The sequence below is a fragment of the Vicia villosa genome, linkage group LG5 (assembly GCF_029867415.1).
Source record: "Vicia villosa cultivar HV-30 ecotype Madison, WI linkage group LG5, Vvil1.0, whole genome shotgun sequence".
Lineage (NCBI taxonomy): Eukaryota > Viridiplantae > Streptophyta > Magnoliopsida > Fabales > Fabaceae > Vicia > Vicia villosa.
In genome coordinates, this window is record NC_081184.1 from 1,885,007 (window position 1) to 1,909,990 (window position 24,984).

Here is a 24,984-nt window from a genome sequence, read left to right on the forward strand (position 1 = left end):
AAAAAGACCAAATTCTGGAAGCTTAACGAAGTTCGTGACTTTTATGTAGTATAGCACACGGAAATCTTAAAAAAGACCAAATTTTGCAACTTTAAAGATCTTTGTGAATTTTTTGTAGTATAGCACACGAAATTTTTCCGAAATACAATATATGCAAGTTTAACGAACTTCGTGACTTTTATATAATATAACACAAGAAAATTTTCTAAAATACAATGTATGTAAGTTTAACGAACTTCGTGACTTTTATGTAATATAGCACACGAAAATCTTCAAATCGATCAAATTTTGTAAGTTTAAAGAACTTCGTGACTTTTATGTTGTATAACACACGAAAATCTTCCAAAAATCCAACGTATGCAAGTTTAACGAACTTTGTAAATGTTACGTAGTATAACACAAAAAAAATCTTCCAAAATACCAAAGTTTGCAAATTTAACGAAGTTCGTGACTTTTATGTAGAATAGCATACGAAATCATCAAAAAGACCAAATTTTGCAAGTTTAAAGAACTTCGTGACTTTTATGTAGTAAAGCACACGAAAATTTTCAAAAAGACCAAATTTTGCAAGTCCAACGAACTTCGTGACTTCTATGTTCTATAACACAAAATTTTTTCAAAATACCAACGCATGCAATTTTAATAAACTTCGTTTATTATATGTTGTATAACACATGAAAATCTTGCAAAACACCAAAGTTTACCAATTTAACGAACTTCACGACTTTAATGTAGTATAACACACGAAAATGTTTCAAAATACAATGTATGTAAGTTTAACCAGCTTCGTGACTTTTATGTAGTATAGCACACGAAAATCTTTAAATCGATCAGATTTTGTAAGTATAAAGAACTTTGTTACTTTTATGTAGTATAACACACGAAAATCTTCTAAAATACCAGTGTATGCAAGTCTAACGAACTTTGTGAATGTTATGTAGTATAGCACACAAAAATCTTCCAAAATACCAAAGTTTGCAAGTTTAACGAACATCATGACTTTTATGTAGTATAGCACATGAATATCTTAAAAAAGACCAGATTTTCCCAGTTAAAGGAACTTCGTGACTTTTATGTAGTATAGCACACGAAAATCTTCTAAAATACCAGTGTATGCAAGTCTAACGAACTTTGTGAATGTTATGTAGTATAGAACACAAAAATCTTCCAAAATACCAAAGTTTGCAAGTTTAACGAACATTATTACTTTTATGTAGTATTGCACATGAATATCTTAAAAAAGACCAAATTTTCCAAGTTTAAGGAACTTCGTGACTTTTATGTAGTATAACACACGAAAATCTTCAAAAATACTAATGTATTAAAGTTTAACGAACTTCGTGTATTTTATATTGTATAACACACGAAAAATCTTCCAAAATACGAAAGTTTGCAATTTAAAGAACTATTCTAATTTTATGTAGTATAGCACACAAAAATCTTCAAAAAGACCAAATTCTGGAAGCTTAACGAAGTTCGTGACTTTTATGTAGTATAGCACACGGAAATCTTTAAAAAGATCAAATTTTGCAACTTTAAAGATCTTTGTGAATTTTTTTGTAGTATAGCACACGAAATTTTTCCGAAATACAATATATGCAAGTTTAACGAACTTCGTGACTTTTATATAATATAACACAAGAAAATTTTCTAAAATACAATGTATGTAAGTTTAACGAACTTCGTGACTTTTATGTAATATAGCACACGAAAATCTTCAAATCGATCAAATTTTGTAAGTTTAAAGAACTTCGTGACTTTTATGTTGTATAACACACGAAAACTTCCAAAAATCCAACGTATGCAAGTTTAACGAACTTTGTAAATGTTACGTAGTATAACACAAAAAAAATCTTCCAAAATACCAAAGTTTGCAAATTTAACGAAGTTCGTGACTTTTATGTAGAATAGCATACGAAATCATCAAAAAGACCAAATTTTGCAAGTTTAAAGAACTTCGTGACTTTTATGTAGTAAAGCACACGAAAATTTTCAAAAAGACCAAATTTTGCAAGTCCAACGAACTTCGTGACTTCTATGTTCTATAACACAAAATTTTTTCAAAATACCAACGCATGCAATTTTAATAAACTTCGTTTATTATATGTTGTATAACACATGAAAATCTTGCAAAACACCAAAGTTTACCAATTTAACGAACTTCACGACTTTAATGTAGTATAACACACGAAAATGTTTCAAAATACAATGTATGTAAGTTTAACCAGCTTCGTGACTTTTATGTAGTATAGCACACGAAAATCTTTAAATCGATCAGATTTTGTAAGTATAAAGAACTTTGTTACTTTTATGTAGTATAACACACGAAAATCTTCTAAAATACCAGTGTATGCAAGTCTAACGAACTTTGTGAATGTTATGTAGTATAGCACACAAAAATCTTCCAAAATACCAAAGTTTGCAAGTTTAACGAACATCATGACTTTTATGTAGTATAGCACATGAATATCTTAAAAAAGACCAGATTTTCCCAGTTAAAGGAACTTCGTGACTTTTATGTAGTATAGCACACGAAAATCTTCTAAAATACCAGTGTATGCAAGTCTAACGAACTTTGTGAATGTTATGTAGTATAGAACACAAAAATCTTCCAAAATACCAAAGTTTGCAAGTTTAACAAACATTATTACTTTTATGTAGTATTGCACATGAATATCTTAAAAAAGACCAAATTTTCCAAGTTTAAGGAACTTCGTGACTTTTATGTAGTATAACACACGAAAATCTTCAAAAATACTAATGTATTAAAGTTTAACGAACTTCGTGTATTTTATATTGTATAACACACGAAAAATCTTCCAAAATACGAAAGTTTGCAATTTAAAGAACTATTAATTTTATGTAGTATAGCACACAAAAATCTTCAAAAAGACCAAATTCTGGAAGCTTAACGAAGTTCGTGACTTTTATGTAGTATAGCACACGGAAATCTTAAAAAAGACCAAATTTTGCAACTTTAAAGATCTTTGTGAATTTTTTGTAGTATAGCACACGGTATTTTTCCGAAATACAATATATGCAAGTTTAACGAACTTCGTGACTTTTATATAATATAACACAAGAAAATTTTCTAAAATACAATGTATGTAAGTTTAACGAACTTCGTGACTTTTATGTAATATAGCACACGAAAATCTTCAAATCGATCAAATTTTGTAAGTTTAAAGAACTTCGTGACTTTTATGTTGTATAACACACGAAAACTTCCAAAAATCCAACGTATGCAAGTTTAACGAACTTTGTAAATGTTACGTAGTATAACACAAAAAAAATCTTCCAAAATACCAAAGTTTGCAAATTTAACGAAGTTCGTGACTTTTATGTAGAATAGCATACGAAATCATCAAAAAGACCAAATTTTGCAAGTTTAAAGAACTTCGTGACTTTTATGTAGTAAAGCACACGAAAATTTTCAAAAGACCAAATTTTGCAAGTCCAACGAACTTCGTGACTTCTATGTTCTATAACACAAAAAAAATTCAAAATACCTACGGATGCAATTTTAATAAACTTCGTTTATTATATGTTGTATAACACATGAAAATCTTGCAAAACACCAAAGTTTACCAATTTAACGAACTTCACGACTTTAATGTAGTATAACACACGAAAATGTTTCAAAATACAATGTATGTAAGTTTAACCAGCTTCGTGACTTTTATGTAGTATAGCACACGAAAATCTTTAAATCGATCAGATTTTGTAAGTATAAAGAACTTTGTTACTTTTATGTAGTATAACACACGAAAATCTTCTAAAGTACCAGTGTATGCAAGTCTAACGAACTTTGTGAATGTTATGTAGTATAGCACACAAAAATCTTCCAAAATACCAAAGTTTGCAAGTTTAACGAACATCATGACTTTTATGTAGTATAGCACATGAATATCTTAAAAAAGACCAGATTTTCCCAGTTAAAGGAACTTCGTGACTTTTATGTAGTATAGCACACGAAAATCTTCTAAAATACCAGTGTATGCAAGTCTAACGAACTTTGTGAATGTTATGTAGTATAGAACACAAAAATCTTCCAAAATACCAAAGTTTGCAAGTTTAACGAACATCATTACTTTTATGTAGTATTGCACATGAATATCTTAAAAAAGACCAAATTTTCCAAGTTTAAGGAACTTCGTGACTTTTATGTAGTATAACACACGAAAATCTTCAAAAATACTAATGTATTAAAGTTTAACGAACTTCGTGTATTTTATATTGTATAACACACGAAAAATCTTCCAAAATACGAAAGTTTGCAATTTAAAGAACTATTATATCTTTATGTAGTATAGCACACAAAAATCTTCAAAAAGACCAAATTCTGGAAGCTTAACGAAGTTCGTGACTTTTATATAGTATAGCACACGGAAATCTTAAAAAAGACCAAATTTTGCAACTTTAAAGATCTTTGTGAATTTTTTGTAGTATAGCACACGGTATTTTTCCGAAATACAATATATGCAAGTTTAACGAACTTCGTGACTTTTATATAATATAACACAAGAAAATTTTCTAAAATACAATGTATGTAAGTTTAACGAACTTCGTGACTTTTATGTAATATAGCACACGAAAATCTTCAAATCGATCAAATTTTGTAAGTTTAAAGAACTTCGTGACTTTTATGTTGTATAACACACGAAAACTTCCAAAAATCCAACGTATGCAAGTTTAACGAACTTTGTAAATGTTACGTAGTATAACACAAAAAAAATCTTCCAAAATACCAAAGTTTGCAAATTTAACGAAGTTCGTGACTTTTATGTAGAATAGCATACGAAATCATCAAAAAGACCAAATTTTGCAAGTTTAAAGAACTTCGTGACTTTTATGTAGTAAAGCACACGAAAATTTTCAAAAGACCAAATTTTGCAAGTCCAACGAACTTCGTGACTTCTATGTTCTATAACACAAAAAATTTTCAAAATACCTACGGATGCAATTTTAATAAACTTCGTTTATTATATGTTGTATAACACATGAAAATCTTGCAAAACACCAAAGTTTACCAATTTAACGAACTTCACGACTTTAATGTAGTATAACACACGAAAATGTTTCAAAATACAATGTATGTAAGTTTAACCAGCTTCGTGACTTTTATGTAGTATAGCACACGAAAATCTTTAAATCGATCAGATTTTGTAAGTATAAAGAACTTTGTTACTTTTATGTAGTATAACACACGAAAATCTTCTAAAATACCAGTGTATGCAAGTCTAACGAACTTTGTGAATGTTATGTAGTATAGCACACAAAAATCTTCCAAAATACCAAAGTTTGCAAGTTTAACGAACATCATGACTTTTATGTAGTATAGCACATGAATATCTTAAAAAAGACCAGATTTTCCCAGTTAAAGGAACTTCGTGACTTTTATGTAGTATAGCACACGAAAATCTTCTAAAATACCAGTGTATGCAAGTCTAACGAACTTTGTGAATGTTATGTAGTATAGAACACAAAAATCTTCCAAAATACCAAAGTTTGCAAGTTTAACGAAAATCATTACTTTTATGTAGTATTGCACATGAATATCTTAAAAAAGACCAAATTTTCCAAGTTTAAGGAACTTCGTGACTTTTATGTAGTATAACACACGAAAATCTTCAAAAATACTAATGTATTAAAGTTTAACGAACTTCGTGTATTTTATATTGTATAACACACGAAAAATCTTCCAAAATACGAAAGTTTGCAATTTAAAGAACTATTATAATCTTTATGTAGTATAGCACACAAAAATCTTCAAAAAGACCAAATTCTGGAAGCTTAACGAAGTTCGTGACTTTTATATAGTATAGCACACGGAAATCTTAAAAAAGACCAAATTTTGCAACTTTAAAGATCTTTGTGAATTTTTTGTAGTATAGCACACGGTATTTTTCCGAAATACAATATATGCAAGTTTAACGAACTTCGTGACTTTTATATAATATAACACAAGAAAATTTTCTAAAATACAATGTATGTAAGTTTAACGAACTTCGTGACTTTTATGTAATATAGCACACGAAAATCTTCAAATCGATCAAATTTTGTAAGTTTAAAGAACTTCGTGACTTTTATGTTGTATAACACACGAAAACTTCCAAAAATCCAACGTATGCAAGTTTAACGAACTTTGTAAATGTTACGTAGTATAACACAAAAAAAATCTTCCAAAATACCAAAGTTTGCAAATTTAACGAAGTTCGTGACTTTTATGTAGAATAGCATACGAAATCATCAAAAAGACCAAATTTTGCAAGTTTAAAGAACTTCGTGACTTTTATGTAGTAAAGCACACGAAAATTTTCAAAAGACCAAATTTTGCAAGTCCAACGAACTTCGTGACTTCTATGTTCTATAACACAAAAAATTTTCAAAATACCTACGGATGCAATTTTAATAAACTTCGTTTATTATATGTTGTATAACACATGAAAATCTTGCAAAACACCAAAGTTTACCAATTTAACGAACTTCACGACTTTAATGTAGTATAACACACGAAAATGTTTCAAAATACAATGTATGTAAGTTTAACCAGCTTCGTGACTTTTATGTAGTATAGCACACGAAAATCTTTAAATCGATCAGATTTTGTAAGTATAAAGAACTTTGTTACTTTTATGTAGTATAACACACGAAAATCTTCTAAAATACCAGTGTATGCAAGTCTAACGAACTTTGTGAATGTTATGTAGTATAGCACACAAAAATCTTCCAAAATACCAAAGTTTGCAAGTTTAACGAACATCATGACTTTTATGTAGTATAGCACATGAATATCTTAAAAAAGACCAGATTTTCCCAGTTAAAGGAACTTCGTGACTTTTATGTAGTATAGCACACGAAAATCTTCTAAAATACCAGTGTATGCAAGTCTAACGAACTTTGTGAATGTTATGTAGTATAGAACACAAAAATCTTCCAAAATACCAAAGTTTGCAAGTTTAACGAACATCATTACTTTTATGTAGTATTGCACATGAATATCTTAAAAAAGACCAAATTTTCCAAGTTTAAGGAACTTCGTGACTTTTATGTAGTATAACACACGAAAATCTTCAAAAATACTAATGTATTAAAGTTTAACGAACTTCGTGTATTTTATATTGTATAACACACGAAAAATCTTCCAAAATACGAAAGTTTGCAATTTAAAGAACTATTCTAATTTTATGTAGTATAGCACACAAAAATCTTCAAAAAGACCAAATTCTGGAAGCTTAACGAAGTTCGTGACTTTTATGTAGTATAGCACACGGAAATCTTAAAAAAGACCAAATTTTGCAACTTTAAAGATCTTTGTGAATTTTTTGTAGTATAGCACACGGTATTTTTCCGAAATACAATATATGCAAGTTTAACGAACTTCGTGACTTTTATATAATATAACACAAGAAAATTTTCTAAAATACAATGTATGTAAGTTTAACGAACTTCGTGACTTTTATGTAATATAGCACACGAAAATCTTCAAATCGATCAAATTTTGTAAGTTTAAAGAACTTCGTGACTTTTATGTTGTATAACACACGAAAATCTTCCAAAAATCCAACGTATGCAAGTTTAACGAACTTTGTAAATGTTACGTAGTATAACACAAAAAAAATCTTCCAAAATACCAAAGTTTGCAAATTTAACGAAGTTCGTGACTTTTATGTAGAATAGCATACGAAATCATCAAAAAGACCAAATTTTGCAAGTTTAAAGAACTTCGTGACTTTTATGTAGTAAAGCACACGAAAATTTTCAAAAGACCAAATTTTGCAAGTCCAACGAACTTCGTGACTTCTATGTTCTATAACACAAAAAAAATTCAAAATACCTACGGATGCAATTTTAATAAACTTCGTTTATTATATGTTGTATAACACATGAAAATCTTGCAAAACACCAAAGTTTACCAATTTAACGAACTTCACGACTTTAATGTAGTATAACACACGAAAATGTTTCAAAATACAATGTATGTAAGTTTAACCAGCTTCGTGACTTTTATGTAGTATAGCACACGAAAATCTTTAAATCGATCAGATTTTGTAAGTATAAAGAACTTTGTTACTTTTATGTAGTATAACACACGAAAATCTTCTAAAGTACCAGTGTATGCAAGTCTAACGAACTTTGTGAATGTTATGTAGTATAGCACACAAAAATCTTCCAAAATACCAAAGTTTGCAAGTTTAACGAACATCATGACTTTTATGTAGTATAGCACATGAATATCTTAAAAAAGACCAGATTTTCCCAGTTAAAGGAACTTCGTGACTTTTATGTAGTATAGCACACGAAAATCTTCTAAAATACCAGTGTATGCAAGTCTAACGAACTTTGTGAATGTTATGTAGTATAGAACACAAAAATCTTCCAAAATACCAAAGTTTGCAAGTTTAACGAAAATTATTACTTTTATGTAGTATTGCACATGAATATCTTAAAAAAGACCAAATTTTCCAAGTTTAAGGAACTTCGTGACTTTTATGTAGTATAACACACGAAAATCTTCAAAAATACTAATGTATTAAAGTTTAACGAACTTCGTGTATTTTATATTGTATAACACACGAAAAATCTTCAAAAATACGAAAGTTTGCAATTTAAAGAACTATTATATCTTTATGTAGTATAGCACACAAAAATCTTCAAAAAGACCAAATTCTGGAAGCTTAACGAAGTTCGTGACTTTTATATAGTATAGCACACGGAAATCTTAAAAAAGACCAAATTTTGCAACTTTAAAGATCTTTGTGAATTTTTTGTAGTATAGCACACGGTATTTTTCCGAAATACAATATATGCAAGTTTAACGAACTTCGTGACTTTTATATAATATAACACAAGAAAATTTTCTAAAATACAATGTATGTAAGTTTAACGAACTTCGTGACTTTTATGTAATATAGCACACGAAAATCTTCAAATCGATCAAATTTTGTAAGTTTAAAGAACTTCGTGACTTTTATGTTGTATAACACACGAAAATCTTCCAAAAATCCAACGTATGCAAGTTTAACGAACTTTGTAAATGTTACGTAGTATAACACAAAAAAAATCTTCCAAAATACCAAAGTTTGCAAATTTAACGAAGTTCGTGACTTTTATGTAGAATAGCATACGAAATCATCAAAAAGACCAAATTTTGCAAGTTTAAAGAACTTCGTGACTTTTATGTAGTAAAGCACACGAAAATTTTCAAAAGACCAAATTTTGCAAGTCCAACGAACTTCGTGACTTCTATGTTCTATAACACAAAAAAAATTCAAAATACCTACGGATGCAATTTTAATAAACTTCGTTTATTATATGTTGTATAACACATGAAAATCTTGCAAAACACCAAAGTTTACCAATTTAACGAACTTCACGACTTTAATGTAGTATAACACACGAAAATGTTTCAAAATACAATGTATGTAAGTTTAACCAGCTTCGTGACTTTTATGTAGTATAGCACACGAAAATCTTTAAATCGATCAGATTTTGTAAGTATAAAGAACTTTGTTACTTTTATGTAGTATAACACACGAAAATCTTCTAAAGTACCAGTGTATGCAAGTCTAACGAACTTTGTGAATGTTATGTAGTATAGCACACAAAAATCTTCCAAAATACCAAAGTTTGCAAGTTTAACGAACATCATTACTTTTATGTAGTATAGCACATGAATATCTTAAAAAAGACCAGATTTTCCCAGATTAAAGGAACTTCGTGACTTTTATGTAGTATAGCACACGAAAATCTTCTAAAATTCAAGTGTATGCAAGTCTAACGAACTTTGTGAATGTTATGTAGTATAGAACACAAAAATCTTCCAAAATACCAAAGTTTGCAAGTTTAACGAAAATCATTACTTTTATGTAGTATTGCACATGAATATCTTAAAAAAGACCAAATTTTCCAAGTTTAAGGAACTTCATGACTTTTATGTAGTATAACACACGAAAATCTTCAAAAATACTAATGTATTAAAGTTTAACGAACTTCGTGTATTTTATATTGTATAACACACGAAAAATCTTCAAAAATACGAAAGTTTGCAATTTAAAGAACTATTATATCTTTATGTAGTATAGCACACAAAAATCTTCAAAAAGACCAAATTCTGGAAGCTTAACGAAGTTCGTGACTTTTATATAGTATAGCACACGGAAATCTTAAAAAAGACCAAATTTTGCAACTTTAAAGATCTTTGTGAATTTTTTGTAGTATAGCACACGGTATTTTTCCGAAATACAATATATGCAAGTTTAACGAACTTCGTGACTTTTATATAATATAACACAAGAAAATTTTCTAAAATACAATGTATGTAAGTTTAACGAACTTCGTGACTTTTATGTAATATAGCACACGAAAATCTTCAAATCGATCAAATTTTGTAAGTTTAAAGAACTTCGTGACTTTTATGTTGTATAACACACGAAAATCTTCCAAAAATCCAACGTATGCAAGTTTAACGAACTTTGTAAATGTTACGTAGTATAACACAAAAAAAATCTTCCAAAATACCAAAGTTTGCAAATTTAACGAAGTTCGTGACTTTTATGTAGAATAGCATACGAAATCATCAAAAAGACCAAATTTTGCAAGTTTAAAGAACTTCGTGACTTTTATGTAGTAAAGCACACGAAAATTTTCAAAAGACCAAATTTTGCAAGTCCAACGAACTTCGTGACTTCTATGTTCTATAACACAAAAAAAATTCAAAATACCTACGGATGCAATTTTAATAAACTTCGTTTATTATATGTTGTATAACACATGAAAATCTTGCAAAACACCAAAGTTTACCAATTTAACGAACTTCACGACTTTAATGTAGTATAACACACGAAAATGTTTCAAAATACAATGTATGTAAGTTTAACCAGCTTCGTGACTTTTATGTAGTATAGCACACGAAAATCTTTAAATCGATCAGATTTTGTAAGTATAAAGAACTTTGTTACTTTTATGTAGTATAACACACGAAAATCTTCTAAAGTACCAGTGTATGCAAGTCTAACGAACTTTGTGAATGTTATGTAGTATAGCACACAAAAATCTTCCAAAATACCAAAGTTTGCAAGTTTAACGAACATCATTACTTTTATGTAGTATAGCACATGAATATCTTAAAAAAGACCAGATTTTCCCAGATAAAGGAACTTCGTGACTTTTATGTAGTATAGCACACGAAAATCTTCTAAAATTCAAGTGTATGCAAGTCTAACGAACTTTGTGAATGTTATGTAGTATAGAACACAAAAATCTTCCAAAATACCAAAGTTTGCAAGTTTAACGAAAATCATTACTTTTATGTAGTATTGCACATGAATATCTTAAAAAAGACCAAATTTTCCAAGTTTAAGGAACTTCATGACTTTTATGTAGTATAACACACGAAAATCTTCAAAAATACTAATGTATTAAAGTTTAACGAACTTCGTGTATTTTATATTGTATAACACACGAAAAATCTTCAAAAATACGAAAGTTTGCAATTTAAAGAACTATTATATCTTTATGTAGTATAGCACACAAAAATCTTCAAAAAGACCAAATTCTGGAAGCTTAACGAAGTTCGTGACTTTTATATAGTATAGCACACGGAAATCTTAAAAAAGACCAAATTTTGCAACTTTAAAGATCTTTGTGAATTTTTTGTAGTATAGCACACGGTATTTTTCCGAAATACAATATATGCAAGTTTAACGAACTTCGTGACTTTTATATAATATAACACAAGAAAATTTTCTAAAATACAATGTATGTAAGTTTAACGAACTTCGTGACTTTTATGTAATATAGCACACGAAAATCTTCAAATCGATCAAATTTTGTAAGTTTAAAGAACTTCGTGACTTTTATGTTGTATAACACACGAAAACTTCCAAAAATCCAACGTATGCAAGTTTAACGAACTTTGTAAATGTTACGTAGTATAACACAAGAAAAATCTTCCAAAATACCAAAGTTTGCAAATTTAACGAAGTTCGTGACTTTTATGTAGAATAGCATACGAAATCATCAAAATGACCAAATTTTGCAAGTTTAAAGAACTTCGTGACTTTTATGTAGTAAAGCACACGAAAATTTTCAAAAGGCCAAATTTTGCAAGTCCAACGAACTTCGTGACTTCTATGTTCTATAACACAAAAAATTTTCAAAATACCTACGGATGCAATTTTAATAAACTTCGTTTATTATATGTTGTATAACACATGAAAATCTTGCAAAACACCAAAGTTTACCAATTTAACGAACTTCACGACTTTAATGTAGTATAACACACGAAAATGTTTCAAAATACAATGTATGTAAGTTTAACCAGCTTCGTGACTTTTATGTAGTATAGCACACGAAAATCTTTAAATCGATCAGATTTTGTAAGTATAAAGAACTTTGTTTCTTTTATGTAGTATAACACACGAAAATCTTCTAAATTACCAGTGTATGCAAGTCTAACGAACTTTGTGAATGTTATGTAGTATAGCACACAAAAATCTTCCAAAATACCAAAGTTTGCAAGTTTAACGAACATCATGACTTTTATGTAGTATAGCACATGAATATCTTAAAAAAGACCAGATTTTCCCAGTTAAAGGAACTTCGTGACTTTTATGTAGTATAGCACACGAAAATCTTCTAAAATACCAGTGTATGCAAGTCTAACAAACTTTGTGAATGTTATGTAGTATAGAACACAAAAATCTTCCAAAATACCAAAGTTTGCAAGTTTAACGAAAATCATTACTTTTATGTAGTATTGCACATGAATATCTTTAAAAAGACCAAATTTTCCAAGTTTAAGGAACTTCATGACTTTTATGTAGTATAACACACGAAAATCTTCAAAAATACTAATGTATTAAAGTTTAACGAACTTCGTGTATTTTATATTGTATAACACACGAAAAATCTTCAAAAATACGAAAGTTTGCAATTTAAAGAACTATTATATCTTTATGTAGTATAGCACACAAATATCTTCAAAAAGACCAAATTCTGGAAGCTTAACGAAGTTTGTGACTTTTATATAGTATAGCACACGGAAATCTTAAAAAAGACCAAATTTTGCAACTGTAAAGATCTTTGTGAATTTTTTGTAGTATAGCACACGGTATTTTTCCGAAATACAATATATGCAAGTTTAACGAACTTCGTGACTTTTATATAATATAACACAAGAAAATTTTCTAAAATACAATGTATGTAAGTTTAACGAGCTTCGTGACTATTATGTAATATAGCACACGAAAATCTTCAAATCGATCAAATTTTGTAAGTTTAAAGAACTTCGTGACTTTTATGTTGTATAACACACGAAAATCTTCCAAAATACCAATATATGCAAGTTACGAACTTTGTAAATGTTACGTAGTATAACACAAAAAAATCTTCCAAAATACCAAAGTTTGCAAATTTAACGAATTTCGTGACGTTTATGTAGAATAGCACACGAAAATCATCAAAAAGACAAAATTTTGTAAGATTAAAGAACTTTGTGACTTTTATGTAGTAAAGCACATGAAAATTTCCAAAAAGACCCAATTTTGCAAGTTAAATGAACTTCATGACTTTTATGAAGTATGGCACACGAAACTTTTTTGAAATACAATGTATGCAAATTTAACAAACTTTGGGATTTTTATACAGTCTTGCACACGACAAACTTCCAAAATACCAATGTATGCAAGTTTAAAGAACTCTGTGTATGTTATGTAGTATAGCACACGAAAATCTTCAAAATGACCAAAGTTTCCAAGTTTAAAGAAATTCGTGACTTTTATGTAATATGACACACGAAAATCTTTAGAAACACTAATGTACGAAACTTTAACAAACTTTGTGACTTTTATGTAGTATAACACACGAAAAGCTTCCAAAATACCAATGTATGCAAGTATAATGAACTTTGTGTGTCTTATGTAGTATAACACACAAAATTCTGTAAAAATACCAAAGTATGTAAGTTTAACAAACTTCGTGACTTTTTTTTAGTATAGTACATGAAATTCATCAAAAAGACCAAATTTTGAAAGTATAACGAACTTCTTGATTTTTATGTTGTATATCACACAAAAATCTTCCAAAATACCAAATTTTACAAGTCTAACGAACTTCGTGACTTTTATGTTCTATAACACGGAAATTTTCCAAAATACCAACGCATGCAAATTTAATAAACTTCGTTTATTTTATGTTGTATAGCACATGAAAATCTTCCAAAATACCAAAGTTTACAAATTTAACGAACTTCGTGACTTTAATGTAGCATAACTCACGAAAATTTTCCAAAATACAATGTATGTAAGTTTAACGAGCTTCGTGACTTTTATGTAGTATAGCACACGAAAACCTTTAAATCGATCAAATTTTGTAAGTTTAAAGAACTTCATTACACTTATGTAGTATAACACACGAAAATCTTCTAAAATACCAATATATGCAACTTTAACGAACTTTTTGACTTTTATGTAGTATAGCACACGAAAATTTTCAGAAAGACCAAATTTTGCAAGTTAAATGAACTTTGTGAATTTTATGTAGTATAGCACAGGAAAAGTTTGCGAAATACAATATATGCAAGTTTAACGAACTTCGTGACTTTTATATAAAATAACACAAGAAAATTTTCTACAATACAATGTATGTAAGTTTAACAAACTTCGTGACTTTTTTGTTGTATAACACACGAAAATCTTCCAAAATACCAATGTATGCAAGTTTAACAAACTTTGTAAATGTTATGTAGTATAGCATAATAAATCTTCCAAAATACCAAAGTTTGCAAATTAAACGAACTATGTGACTTTTATGTAGAATAGCACACGAAAATCATCCAAAAGACCAAGTTTTGCAAGTTTCAAGAACTTCGTGACTTTTATGTAGTAAAGCACACGAAAATTTTCAAAAAGACCCAATTTTGAAATTTAAATGAACTTCATGACTTTTATGAAGTATGGCACACGAAAATTTTCAAAAAGACCCAATTTTGCAAGTTAAATGAACTTCATGACTCTTATGAAATACAATGTATGCAAGTTTAACGAAATTTAGGACCTTTTTATAGTATTTCACACGACAACCTTCCAAAATACCAATGTCTGCAAGTTTAAAGAACTATATGTATGATACGTAGTATAGCACACGAAAATCTTCAAAATGATTAAAGTTTGCAAGTTTAAAGAAATTCCTGACTTTTATGTAGTATAACACACGAAAATCTTCAAAAAGACCAATGATTGAAACTTTAACAAACTTCGTGAGTTTTATGTAGTATAACACATGAAAATCTTTCAAAATACCAATGTATGCAAGTTTAATAAACTTTGTGTATGTTATGTAGTATAACATGCAAAATTCTGTAAAAATTCCAAAGTATGTAAGTTTAACAAACTTCGTGACTTTTATGTAGTATAGCACACGAAATTCATCCAAAAGACCAAATTTTTAAAGTATAACGAACTTCTTGACTTTTATTTATTATAGCACACAAAAATATTCAAAAATACCAAAGTCAGTATGTTTAACGAACTTCGTGAATTTTATGTAGTATAGCACACGAATATCTTAAAAAAGACCAAATTTTCCAAGTTTAACGAGCTTCGTGACTTTTATGTAGTATAGCACATGAAAATCTTCCAAAATACTAATGTATGCAAGTTTAACGATCTTCGTGTATTTTATGTTGTATAGCACACGAAAAATCTTCCAAAGTACGAAAGTTTCAATTTAACGAACTTCTTGAATTTTATGTAGTATATAGCACACGAAAATCTTCAAAAAGACCAAATTTTGGAAGTTTAACAAACTCCGTTACTTTTATGTAGTATAGCACAAGAAAATATAAAAAATGACCAAACTTTGCAAGTTTAGAGAACTATCTGTGTTTTATGTAGTATATAGCACACAATAATTTTCAAAAGTACCAAATTTTGCAAGTTAAATGATCTTTGTGACTTTTATGAAGTATAGCACACGAAAATTTTCCGAAATACAATGTATTCAAGTTAAACGAAATTCGGGACATTTTTATAGTTTAGCACACAGAATTCTTTAATAAGACCAAATTTTTTAAGTTTTTAGAACTTTGTGACTTTTATGTAGTATGACACACGAAAAACTTCCAAAATACCAATGTATGCAAGTTTAAAGAACTTTGTGTATGTTATGTAGTATAGAACACGAAAATCTTCAAAATGACCAAAGTTTGCAAGTTTAACGAAATTCGTAACTTTTATGTAGTATGTCACACTAAAATCTTCCAAAATAATAATGTATGCAAGTTTAACAAACTTCGTGACTTTTTTGAAGTATAACACACAAAAATTTCCAAAATACCAATGTATTCATGTATAATAAACTTTGTGTATGTTATGTAGCATAGCAGACAAAATTCTTCAAAAATACCAAAGTTTGTATGCTTAACGAATTTCGTGACTTTTATTTAGTATAGCACACGAAATCATCAAGAAGACCAAATTTTGAAAGTTTATCGAACTTCATGACTTTTATGTAGCACACGAGAATCTTCCAAAATACCAAACTTTGCAAGATTAAGTACTTCGTGATTTTTATATATTATATAGCACACGAAAAATTTTCAAAAAGACCAAATCTTGCAAATCTAACGAACTTCGTGACTTTTATGTTCTACATAACACACGAAAAATCTTCCAAAATACCAACGTATGCAAGTATAAAAAACTTCGTTTATTTAATGTTGTATAACACATGAAAATCTTCCAAAATACCAAAGTTTACAAATTTAACAAACTTCGTGACTTTTATGTAGTATATAACACAAGAAAATTTTCCAAAATACAATGTGTAATTTTAACGAGCTTCGTGACTTTTATGTAGTATAGCACACGAAATAACTAAAATCTTTCAAATTTTGTATGTTTAAAGAACTTCGTTACTTTGATGTAGTATAACACACGAAAATCTTCTATAATACCAATGTATGCAAGTTTAACTAACTTTGTGAATGTTATGTAGTATAGCACACAAAAATCTTCCAAAATACCAAAGTTTGCAAGTTTAACAAACTTCGTGACTTTTATGTAGTATGCACATGAATATCTTAAGAAAGACCAAAATTTCCAAGTTTAACGAACTTCGTGACTTTTATGTAATATAGCACACGAAAATCTTCAAAAATACTAATGTATTAAAGTTTAACGAACTTCGTATATTTTATACTGCATTGCACACAAAAAATTTTCCAAAATACGAATTTTTGCAATTTAACGAACTACTTGAATTTTATATATTATAGCAAACGAAAATCTTCAAAAAGACCAAATTTTGGAAGCTTAACGAACTTCATGACTTTTATGTAGTATAGCACACGAAAATCTTTAAAAATACCAAAATTTTCAACTTTAAAGAACGTTGTGACTTTTATGTAGTATAGCACACAAAAATTTTCAAAAAGACCAAATTTTGCTAGTTAAATGAACTTCGTGACTTTTGTGTAGTATAGCACACGAAATTTTTCCGAAATACAATATATGCAAGTTTAACGAACATCGTCACTTTTATATAATATAACACAAGAAAGTTTTCTAAAATACAATGTATGTAAGTTTAAAGAATTTCGTGACTTTTATGTTGTAAAACACACGAAAATCTTCCAAAATACCAAAGTTTGTAAATTTAACAAACTTCGTGACTTTTATGTAGAATAGCACACGAAAATCATCAAAAAGACAAAATTTTGTAAGATTAAAGAACTTTGTGACTTTTATGTAGTAAAGCACACGAAAATTTTCAAAATGACCCAATTTTGCAAGTTAAATGAACTTCATGACTTTTATGAAGTATGGCACACGAAACTTTTTTGAAATACAATGTATACAAGTTTAACAAACTTTGGGATTTTTTTACAGTATTGCACACGACAAACTTCCAAAATACCAATGTATGCAAGTTTAAAGAACTTTGTGTATGTTATGTAGTATAGCACACGAAAATCTTCAAAATGACCAAAGTTTGCAAGTTTAAAGAAATTCATGACTTTTATGTAGTATAGCACACGAAAATCTTCTGAAATACCAATGTATGAAAGTTTAACAAACTTCGTGACTTTTATGTAGTATATATAACACATGAAAATCTTCCAAAATACCAATGTATGCAAGTGTAATGAACTTTGTGTATGTTATGTAGTTTAGCACACAAAATTCTGTAAAAATACCAAAGTATGTAAGTTTAACAAACTTTGTGACTTTAATGTAGTATAGCACACGAAATTCATCAAAAAGACCAAATTTTGAAAGTATAACGAACTTCTTGACTTTTATGTAGTATAGCATACAAAAATCTTCCAAAATATCAAAGTTAGCAAGTTTAATGAACTTTGTGACTTTTGTGTAGTAAAGCACACAAATATCTTAAAAAAGACCAAATTTTGAAAGTTTAACAAACTTCATGACTTTTATGAAGTATAGCACACGAAAATCTTCAAAAAGACCAAATAATGCAAGGTTAAAGAACTATCTGTGTTTTATGTAGTACTGTATATAGCACACGATAATTTTCAAAAAGACCAAATTTTGCAAGTTAAATGAACTTCGTAACTTTTATTTAGTATAGCACACGAAAATTTTCCGAAATACAATGTATTATAGTTAAACAAGCTTCGGAACATTTTTATAGTATAGCACACGGAATTCTTCAAAAAGACCAAACTTTTGTAGTATAGCACACGGAATTCTTCAAAAAGACCAAATTTTCGGGACACTTTTATGTAGTATAGCACACGAAAATTTTCTGAAATACAATGTATTCAAGTTTAATGAACTTCGGAACATTTTTGTAGTATAGCCCACGGATTTCTTTAAAAACACCAAATTTTATAAGTTTAGAGAACTTCGTGACTTTTACGTAGTATGACACACGAAAAATTTCCAAAATACCAATGTATGCAAGTTTAAAGAACTCTGTGTATGTTATGAAGTGTAGCACACAAAAATCTTCAAAATGACTAAAGTTTGTAAGTTTAACGAAATTCGTGACTTTTATGTAGCTTAGCACACAAAAATCTTCTAAAATACTAATGTATGCAAGTTTATCAAACTTCGTGACTTTTATGAAGTATAACACACGAAAATCTTCCAAAATACCAATATATGCAAGTATAATGAACTTTGTGTATGTTATGTAGTATGCACACAAAATTCTTCATAAATACCAAAGTTTGTAAGTTTAACGAACTTTGTGACTTTTATGATGTATAGCACACGAAAATTTTCAAAAAAACCAAATTTTGATAGTTTAACAAACTTCTTGACTTTAATGTAGTATAGCACACAAAAATCTTCCAAAATACCAAACTTTGCAAGTTTAAGAACTTCGTGAATTTTATTTATTATAGCACCCAAAAATCGTTAAAAAGACAAAATTTTGCAAGTTTAAAAAACTTCGTGACTTCGATGTTCTATACCACACGAAAATCTTCCAAAATACCAATGCATGCGAGTTTAAAAAACTTCAATATTTTATGTTGTATAGCACATGAAAATCTTCCAAAATACCAAAGTTTACAAGTTTAACAAACTTCGTGAATTTTATGTAGTATAACAAACGAAAATTGTACAATGTTTGTAAGTTTTACGAGTTTCGAGAATTTTTATGTAGTTTTAGCACACGAAAATCTTCAAATCATTCAAATTTTGTAAGTTTAATGAACTTCGGGACTTTTATGTAGTATAACACGCGAAAATCTTCCAAAATACCAATGTATGCAAGTTTAACGAACTTTGTGAATGTTATGTAGTATAGCGCACAAAAATCTTCCGAAATACCAAAGTTTGCAAGTTTAACGAACTTCGTGACTTTTATGTAGTATAGCACATGAATATCTTTAAAAAAAACAAAAATTTCCAAGTATAACTTAACATCCAACAGTAAAATCCAACAAAATTTACTAAAAATCCAACCGTAAATTTGAGTTGTGTGATTCTCTTTATTGCTTTACATTCAACTTTTGAGTTTAACTTAAAGTTTATTTTAAAACATTTGAAAAAGAATTAAACACAAATACAATTCAACTTCTATTTTTTTTCTCCCCTTTATAAATCTAGTACTACTCTCACAACTATAATTTTAACTTTTAATATTATACAAGAATATTATAACATTTGGTTGAAACTATACGGTGTCTTCTTGCATGGGGAGAGTAGGAAGGTGTCATTTTTCTTGAAGACTCCTTGTGTCGTTTCTAATATGTATCGTTCGAACATCTGCAAAATTAAAATTATATATTTATTTCCAATATTGAGGATAAGACTACAAAGACAATTATCTTCTTTAACATATATATATATATATATATATATATATATATATATATATATATATATATATATATATATATATATATATATATATATATATATATATAAGGGTTGGTAATGACTTGTACAAATTGTACGTTCCACTCGTTTTTACCTATAAAATCATTGACTTCAGTTATGAATGAGAGACTTTGGATTCAACTTTACTTGATCCTAAAGAGTGAGAAGATAGTTGTTTTATTACAATAAGAAGTCAAAGTTGGTATACCAACGGGACCAGCACATTAATTGGTGTTTCAAATTGAACTCCTTTTCCCACCCTAACCACGAAACTTATATGTTACAAAAGTATTATATGGCAATGTCATAATTAATCTACTACATTTCTCTTGAAACAAGTTACAATCTAGTACTAAATACTAATCTCGCAACTATAATTATAACTTTAACAAATATTACAAATAGATATATTAAATTAAAATACAAATACAATAATGAAACCCAAATTAAAAATATGGTAAAAAAATTAAAAAAAGTTATACTTTTATCATGTTTAGTTATAATTTCAAATTCTAGCATTTGATTCAACTTAAAGAGAGTCTTGTTGCATTGGTGGAATAGGAAGGTGTCCTTTCTCTTGTAGACTCCTAACAGTGTCATATAGACATTGCTTCACAGGAGTGAATTCCAATCCCAAATCTTTCAGCTTTTGATTTGAATATATGTATGGTTTCACTCTTGGATTCTTTTCGTCCGAACACCTGCAAAATTTTCAAAAGTTTGTCTCGTTAGCTCAGATCAGTTGTTATCTGTGTAAGAACATCTGATAGCAGAAGCGCGAGTTTCAACCCACGCTATCTTATTCATCTTTAAAGGATAAAGTTTTGGATATAAGGACTTACTTGGTAGGAAGTGGATATTCTGGAAAATACTTCGCCAAAATTTCAACGACTTCACCGCGATGCAAAGAAGTTTGAGAACAAATGTATCGACCAGAAGCCGAATTCGTCTCATAAATAAGAAGGTGTGCTAATGCAACATCCTTAACATCAACATAACATTGTGTTGCATTCACATAACTTTTTGCTGCACCATTCAGATATTTTAAGATATGAATTGTACTAGCATTAATGGTTTCTTGTAGTAATGGTCCAAGAACCAAAACCGGGTTCACTACAACCAAATCAACCTCATTTTCTTTTGCTATTTTCCATGCTGATTGTTCTGCCACTGTCTTCCCATAACAATACCAATTCTGAAAAATAAAAATTTTAATATTAATATTTTTATAAATATTCATATTTTCATTAATAATTATTTTTTTTCCGATAAACACTTGTATTAAAAGCACACGGGTGCAACCCGATACAAAAGAGGTAACAGACTTGTATCAAACCTTTGTGTTCTTGCAATATTCTAAATCACTCCAGTACGTCTCATCGATAACAACGTCTCTACTCGTATTTGGGTCCATATAAACCGTTCCAATCGATGAAGTGAACACGACGCGTCTCACTTTCGCTTCCGCGGAAGCTACAATCACATTATTTGTTCCATTTACTGCTGGTTCCAGCATTTCATCCTATAAAAAATTTACTCTATAAGTCACATTATTGGTGTGAAAATAAATATAGAAATAAAAAAATATATATGTTACCGGGTTGTCGGTGACCGGAGAAGCTGTGTGGAATACACCATGGCAACCATGAACAACAGATTGAATGGAATTAAGATCAAGAAGATCAACCTTATGCAAAGTTAATCTCTCTTTTGCTCCTTCCAACTTTTTCAAATGACCATTCTTTGGATCCTCTAATTATATAAAAATCCACACTTAGAAATAACATAAAATAAATAAACCTACTAATATTTTTTTTTAATTTAATTTAACATGCAAAAAATAGATATAGTGTCATTTCATGCAAGTGTTATTATAATTGTGATTTAAAATCTTATACTATAAAAACAAAAAGTGATAACATGCATACCAGGGTTTCTGAGGGTTCCTCTAACAGTGTAACCTTTTTCCAAGAGAAGTTTGACAAGCCAAGAAGCTATAAACCCTCCGGCGCCGGTGACGCAGACGGTTTGGCCGGCGCCGGAGAGTAGTGAAGTACTATCATAGGCAGGCATGATGTTTTTGTGTGTAAGAAGAAGAAATAATTTAGGTAAGAAAAGAAAAAAATGGTGGATGAGAAACTAAGTGTAGAAAAGAATTAGATGATTTGCACAATTTGCATTATGGGGAATGGATTCCTTTTATAGATTTGAGAAAACAATATTCACCTAATATTTACCAAGTCTTTGTTTTTATATAATAATAATTTCACACGTTTTGGGTTATTTGATATCTAAGAATTAATAATCACTTTTGTATTTTTGTAGTAAAAAACACATGTTGTAGAAACTTCCTTAGATTTTTATTCAATTATTTATAAGAAACATATTTTTGCAGACATGTGAAGAAATAATTTGAGGTTCACATTCGCCTAAGCGTAAACATCAATGTTCCTTTATGTTGGGTGGGTAAAATTGATAGCTGTCTTAAATTTTTAGAAGTTTTGATTAAGTTAACTACAATTGTAATTGATCATGCAATAATTATATTTAAATCTTTTTTAAAATCTTGGTATTAGTCTTATCGACTACTAATTTAAAATGATCAATCTTATCTTTAATTAGAGAGACTTTATTTAAAATCAGAGCAAAATTTTATATAGACGGACTCATTTAAAGTTAGAACAATAATTATATTTTATCAAAATTTAATTGTAAAAAATATTTTATGAGATCTTTTGTAATTATAATTTAAACATATTAAAGTTTAAATTATGTACTATAATCCGTTTTATATGTTCTCAAAGACGCGGTTAATATTGTTGAATATTAAAAATTTTGTGATGCTTTGTCTTAATTGTATAACTATGTTCTGTCAAAATAATTTTACAACTACTTATGGATGTATATTTTATTTTATTCCTAGTTGTATATTTTAATTACATGGGTAAAATAATTACTACTACTACGTTGGTTCCTAGCTTTTTGTTGTTGGAATAGTCGTTAGTTATGGACGGTTGGGTTCAAAATTTATGGGAGAATTAGCAACACGTTTGAGGGTAGGGCCAATTAGCCCTTGTCTTAAGGCTACAAAAATATTTTTTTGTAAGATGAGTTAAAAACCTCATAATAAATAAACTTTAGTATTTGTTAACCAAAGACCAAGGAGGAATCTATCTATGCCCATTTTAATATTCACATAATTTATAAAATTTATATAGAAATAGAAGACAACCGAGTAATAAATTATACCGTTATTTTTTTTAAATGGTAATAAATGTTTTTTTATGTTTGACCACTTTACTTGAAGCAGCTTTGAGATTTGTCAGTTTCACAGAAAAATCACTAGTCTTCAGTCCCACCAATGGAGAAACTCGAGTCAAGTCCACACAAGCATGTTTTTCTCTTTGTACATCAGAACTTTTGCTGGCAAAAGTGTCAACCTCCCCTCATGTTGGTCAGTCAAGAAATTCACAGGTGCCTTTTTCTTCGCAGATACTTTGGCCCGCTGAAATATCTCAAATAGAATACCTCTAACAAGGTCATGTAAGTATTTGAAGCTTGTAAGCTCCCTACAATGAATTGTGTGTGTTCCCCAAATGTATCCAAACATGCCTTACGAAAAACATGGAAAACCTCATCAGTATAAAATAAAGGAATCATAAGGCGGTATCTTAGGATAGTACAGTATTTCACCGGTGACATATGTTGCTTAGCCCATCAATACGAATAACAAGGAGAAAGTCATGAGCATAAGCAATGGGGGTGTTTAGGAGATATGATAGAACCTCTGATTCTAGCAGCAATAATGACTTTTTTTCTTCATGTTTTTTCCCAAGAAATATCGAGAAGTCAATGACGACCAGCACTCTCAAGCATATGGGCGTCGAAGACTTAGAGATCCAGTACATTTGTAACGAAAGGGTGACCTCTTTTCATAGGCATATTAGCCTTTCTAGTATGGACGATGAGTGCAAAGTCATTTTGGAGCCCTTTTCTATGGTGGAAAAAGACAGCATGACTTCCCTGCCCAACCCTTTCTTCAACCTGTATCTCACATACGTCCAAGACCTAGGGGTCTTAATTCCATTTCTTTTTATTTGAATCACAGATTCTTGCGACTATAAATTCCGCTCCCTCTCAAATTATGCCAAACGAATTGACCTTTATTAGGGCTTTTGAGATCATATGTCGATGACTGGTAGGAATTGCAAAAAAATTGACCCCAGTCGAACCTAGTCGCCTATGCTCCGAATCTAACGAGGAAAAATAAATTTAACTAGGGGCAAGGGCGAGTGTGGAGAAAACTCAATTTTTAACTACAGGGGTGGATGTGAGAAGCTAGTACTCGCTCCACACCCACCCCGCCCCGGCCTATTAAATTTATTTTATTATCTTTAATTTTAATAATTTTATTACCCTTTTATTTTTCTTAATTTAAGTTAGCAAATATATTAGAATTATTATTCACTTTTTTAAAAAATATATATTAAAAATAAAAAATGATCAAGTATTATTATTATTATCAAATGAGCAAATATTAAGTTTAATTATTAACTTTTGTTACTATAGAAAAAATATTCATGTTTTAATAAAAATATTACAATTTTAATGGATAGGCGTAGGG

General features: G+C 29.1%; 1 protein-coding gene across 1 annotated transcript; it reads right to left on the bottom strand.

The window, feature by feature from the left end:
* Positions 1-20,521: 20,521 nt before the first annotated feature.
* LOC131606100 (cinnamoyl-CoA reductase 2) lies at positions 20,522-22,526 on the bottom strand. Its single transcript, XM_058878379.1, has 5 exons — positions 22,289-22,526; positions 21,958-22,112; positions 21,697-21,882; positions 21,203-21,555; positions 20,522-21,061 (listed from the first exon to the last, which is right to left on the bottom strand). The coding sequence occupies exons 1-5, from the start codon at positions 22,431-22,433 to the stop codon at positions 20,890-20,892; spliced, it is 1,011 nt and encodes a 336-aa protein (XP_058734362.1). The 5' UTR covers positions 22,434-22,526; the 3' UTR covers positions 20,522-20,889.
* Positions 22,527-24,984: the final 2,458 nt, after the last annotated feature.

What these genes read in the sequence shown, in the direction of transcription:
- LOC131606100 (XM_058878379.1), bottom strand. Translation starts at nt 22,433, where the DNA reads ATGCCTGCCTATGATAGTACTTCACTACTCTCCGGCGCCGGCCAAACC. An exon ending in AGGAACCCTCAGAAACCCTG is followed by an intron (nt 22,113 to 22,288) that starts GTATGCATGTTA and finishes TTATATAATTAG; the next exon opens with AGGATCCAAAGAATGGTCAT. An exon ending in GAATATCCACTTCCTACCAA is followed by an intron (nt 21,062 to 21,202) that starts GTAAGTCCTTAT and finishes AAAATTTTGCAG; the next exon opens with GTGTTCGGACGAAAAGAATC.